The sequence below is a fragment of the Egretta garzetta genome, unplaced genomic scaffold (genome assembly GCF_000687185.1).
Source record: "Egretta garzetta isolate BGI_Z169 unplaced genomic scaffold, ASM68718v1 scaffold768, whole genome shotgun sequence".
Classification (NCBI taxonomy): domain Eukaryota; kingdom Metazoa; phylum Chordata; class Aves; order Pelecaniformes; family Ardeidae; genus Egretta; species Egretta garzetta.
Window position 1 is genome coordinate 104,094 of NW_009260594.1, and position 4,849 is coordinate 108,942.

Below are 4,849 nucleotides of genomic sequence, written 5' to 3' on the forward strand. Positions count from 1 at the left end.
CCAGCCTGTCTTATCTGTACTTTCACTCTTCTCTCTAGATATAATGTACCGGGCCACTTTACAGTCCAAACGCTACAGTAATTATATTTATTACAGCTTGCTTTTCTTAAAAAGCCTGATATGTGTTTTTCACCAGGAGAGTTTTTCAGCAAATCCCTTGCAGAAAGTGTACAGTATGCTAAATCTAATGCACTGCAATGCTCATTTATGCAGATAAATTTTTTAATCAAGATTTTCAAATCAATGCATGGATGTTTCTAAGAAAATAAAAAAGATTTTTTTTTTTTTTCCTGAATTTGACACCTACAGTGAGACTAATTACAAGAACAGGAAAATATTGCCTCTGGGCTGGAGATTATACATTACTGTCTCCATTTTTTGAAAGTCTTTGAGAAAACAAAAAATTAGGAATTTGGGGGAAATCGGTGCAATCTATTGAGTCCCAAATAAGAAATATTTGCATTCTAATTATGACAGTATTATGATGCAATCAAGAAAATTTAAAGAAGCTTGCTTTTTTTTTTTTTTCCTGAAACAGTCAGAAAATCCAGTTATCGTTGTTGTCGGGGGGGGTTAAAGGGATGTTTCTAACAACAGAATATAGCCACAGTTTACTTATAGTGAAATTATGAAAGTACAATATAATACACTGGTTTTAGAAGAAAACTTCTGGAACTTTGAAACAATCCTTTTAGCTTCTCCTTTTTGGGTGACATAATGAAACACAAATATTGGGGAGAAAAATTTCTTCTAGCATTTATTTTTCTTAGCAGACAGAGCTATGGTACAGGCCAAATATTTGTTTTATGATAAAGCACAGACAATGTAAACACCTGAAAGCTTATAAAAAACCATCCTACGTTTGCTGTTGCTGAGGTAAAATATCTGTTCCTCAGAGCCCCCATATTTGATGTTTAACGAGATTAAACAGCAATGCAAAGGTGCCTCAATCCTTAGGCAATAAAACCGACCCATACTTAATTTTCGTGGGTTAAGAAACTGAGATAACCCGCATTAAAAAAAAAAAAAAAAAAAAAGTTATGCTCTTCTCCTTCCACCCCGCCTGTTTCAGACATTAATCTCTCTGAGATAGAAAGCTATCACCACCCAAATGATGACATCTTTCACCATTTCACCCCGTTTACTTACCAAAAAAAAAAAAAAAATTTTTTTAAAAAAAAAGAAGTATTAAAAATAGATGTTCTGGCGCATCATTAGTTTTATAGGGGGGCTCTTCTGGCTGTTTTAAAAGAGGATTTCACAGGTCATGAAACTCGGGAAGCCCGAAATTGCCAAGAGGTTGCTAATCCACGGCGCCAACCCCAACCTGAAAGACAGTACCGGCTTCGCTGTAATTCATGATGTAGCCAGAGAGGGTTTTCTGGACACTTTGCAGACTCTGCTGGAGTTCGAAGCTGATGTCAACATCGAGGATGACGAGGGCAACCTGCCCCTGCACCTGGCCGCCCGCGAGGGGCACGTGCGGGTGGTGGAGCTGCTGCTGGAGCGCACGGAGTGCCGGGTGGGCCACCAGAACAAGCGGGGGGCCACCGCCTACGACCTGGCCAAGCTCTACAAGAGAGCCGCCGTGGTGAAGCTCTTGGAGGACAGCAGCTTCCCCCCAGCAGCCACGGATTAAACTCGGCTGGGACGCGCTCTCCCTTGGACATGAAGGCTCTCAGCCGCCTTTTTTCTTCTTCTTCTTCTTTTTTTTAAATAACATTTGTCACAACCTTAGTTCTACTATTTTTTTTTTTTTTTTTTTTTTTTTTTTGGACAGCGGACAGCATAAGTCTCAAGAAATTCTCGAGGTGGGTTTTTAGAGAATGGAAATGTTTTAAATACACCCTCCCGGCAATTCCTTCCACCTGCCATTTTACAATGTAATCACCGACTCAGCCGTCTCTATGTTGGTCGTTCATACCTAGGTTGTCAGTATCATGTTTTACAATTTATTTTAGGTCATTCCTGTTAAGTCATTAATACAGAAGCTACATATGCACATGCTTAATGTTGCTGGACTTTAAGAAAAAAAGAGCTTACTGTGATTTCTCCCACCTCTCAATGCGCTCCCCCCCTCCCTCCTTTCCCCCCCTTCGGTCGGGCTTAAGAGTTTGAAGTCCTGTTTTGGATTAAACCGGCCTTTTAAGGGGCAACCTGCAACTGCCGGCTCAGGCAGAGCTTGAAGGCAAAGGCTCCTTGGCCCGAGGACAAGGGATAGCGTTCGAGGCTTTGGGAAATAGCTGCATTTTGACACTAACAAGAGCTTGTAGAAGTAGGTCACTTACTTTCTAAATGTAGATGAAACTTTCCCCCTTTGTGTATTTAAACTTTCACCAAGCTGGTTTTGAATTTAGATACCAGAAACAGTATAAGTGGTGGGGTGTTTTGATTGCCAGAGGTTTTAACTGGCTCAGTTTAGTAGTTCGTGTTTACTGTGCACCGAACGAGACGTTTTTTCTAGTTTCAAAACAAGCAGCAGAGAACCAATGTCAGAGGCAAGAGAACCTGAAGGCTGCAGTACAACAAGTTTTCTGGGCACTTCATAAGCTGCGTGCAGTTTAGATGCTCTTTAAGAAAGATTTGCTTTCCACCAACCCTTCTGTTTTGCCGGGAAATGAACTATTTTAATGATAGATGCATCTCACGCAACAGGACTCTTTGAATACAGTGACATTTAGGAAGCAGCACATTTGATATTGGGGAAGTTATGCTATTGCTTGCACCTAAAACACAATTTAACCATTGAAAAATTTCCATTGCAATACTGTTGAGGGTATTCATCAGCCTCAACTCCATTTACCCCTCCAGCTACAACAGGAGCTAACGACGCTCAGCACCGGATCGGAAAGGGTTCAGTATGAAACTCGAAACATTTGCCCAGGCTCTAGTTGTTGGGCAGACGGGCCATTTCAAGTGCTTCATTTCAAATAGTCTGAATTCTAATTGCGCAAAAGAGAAGGTTTTAAATCAAAGCAAAATGAATAGTACTGAAAATAGCACTTAAGAGAGGAGAGGGTGTACATTAGTTCAGATTTTAACTCCTCAAAAAAAGAAAGATTTAGCCCCACAAAATCAGTTCCTTCCGTTTTCAAGTAAAATGTAATTTGCTGAAACTATCTGTCACGTTTACTATAGGCTCTGTCACACTGCTGTGTTTTCTGATTAAAAACTTCTGTGAAACATGAAGCTTTGCGTGCTCCTGTCATCATTTTTTGTTCACAAGGGATCTAGAGCTCGTTAATCCGAGCAGCACAGCACACAGAATGCACGACTGGAGAAACAGCCCCCTAGAATGCCCCGTATAAAAAAACACTAAAACCATCTGAAATATTAAAACCGAGCAACGCAACCCGCAGGTCCCCGAGGTGAAGTGACCCCAACCCCCCCTCCGTTGCTATCCGCCTCCCTTTCCTACCTTTTCCTCTCATTTCAAGCATCCTGGAGGATGCTCCGAGCTTTTTTCCTCCTCCCCAACCAGTGCCCCGCACTCCTCTGGTAAGGCAGAAACCCGTGCCGCCCCCGAAAAGTAACGTAAACCCCCTCATCCCAGCCCCGTTTTGAGCTCCATCAGCATTTCATTTGCGCTAAGCCGAAGTGTAAGTAGTGGCTTCATAAAGCAAGTGCTTTTCCGAGAGAAAAAAAAAATAAAAATGCCCCGCCCGGTCAGAAATAGCGGCTTTTATTGATGCCAGAGGTTCACGTTTAAAGCCAGGACGTGTTACACCACAGCCGTGCCTATAGCGTTAGCGGGTGACTCACAGGCGATATTAAGCCTGACTTAAAGGTACGTTTTATTTGCTTTCACTGCCGCGTTTTCTCTGTGAGCCATTCCACGTATCGGAAAGAATATTGGGAATTGAAATTCCTTGTTAGATACTTTAAAGCGAAAATTACTCTCTGTTGCCCCAGGCAGTTAATAGTTTCTGCAAAAAGCCTCTGGGAAACTGAGGAAATAAATCGGCTGCTGGGTTAGGCGCACCTGACAGGGTCTGCAGGTGATAAAACCGCGCCTAGCTGCCGGGGGGGCTGGGAGCTTGCTTGCCTGCAGGAGTTCTCACGCTTCCTGAGCGAGGAGAAAATAATACAAAGCGAGTCTCAAAATAATACAAAGCGAGTCTCAAAATAACGTAAAGCGAGTCTCAGTCCAAAGCAAGTCTCATGAATAGGGAACCTTTATACCGAAAAGGGGGTTCTAATATCGGGGGTGGTTTCAGAAATTACTTTCGTGATTTTTTCCCTGAGTAGCTTGGCAACATCGAGTCCGGTTGACAACAAAAGTCCGGTTTTACAAACAAATTTTGTGAAAACGTCGCCAGTAACGCTGACCCGGAGGCGCCGAGCTGCAGCGTGCGAGGTGGAGCGAAAGGTTTTCGAGAGCTTTTCCCGAGAGGCATCGAGCAAGTGCAAAAGCAAACCCCCAGGCAGGGGCAGAGGTTGTCCTGCAGCAGCCCGGGAACAGGCAGTAAACGATATAGGATCGAGAGGAGACGTATACGTAGGGAAAAAAAAAAAACCCCACAGAAGGCACGGAATAAATGTGAAGCACTAAGTATAAACTGCAGCTGTACCAGGACCCCTACGGACCGGGCAACGTGAGTCTACAGCTGTGGGGAAAGAGCCCGCTCCCCTGTTTCGGTCACAGGGGCGAGCGAAGCCCTTGCACTTGACCTTTGTTCCCGAATCACCCTCGGAACGACGGCCGTGGGATGCCTTTTGGAAAGGGGCAGATCCTGAAGGGAGCCTGCGGGGAGCCTGCAGGGTTTAATCTGCGGCGGCAGCGCCGTGAGAGGCTGCGGGGGTGCAAGAGCCGCCCCGGGGGCGCGGGGGAGCGGGGGGAGAGGCGCGG

General features: G+C 44.4%; 1 protein-coding gene across 4 annotated transcripts in view; it reads left to right on the plus strand.

The window, feature by feature from the left end:
• CDKN2C (cyclin dependent kinase inhibitor 2C) overlaps positions 1-3,135 on the plus strand; it is a 6,020-nt gene extending 2,885 nt beyond the window's left edge. For all 4 annotated transcript variants that reach the window (XM_009644659.2, XM_035900220.1, XM_035900219.1 and 1 more), the window contains one exon: positions 1,265-3,135. In XM_009644659.2, coding sequence (XP_009642954.1) covers positions 1,265-1,639 — 375 coding nt within the window. In that variant the 3' untranslated portion in view covers positions 1,640-3,135. The remainder of the gene's footprint in view (positions 1-1,264) is intronic.
• The last annotated feature ends 1,714 nt before the right edge of the window (positions 3,136-4,849 follow it).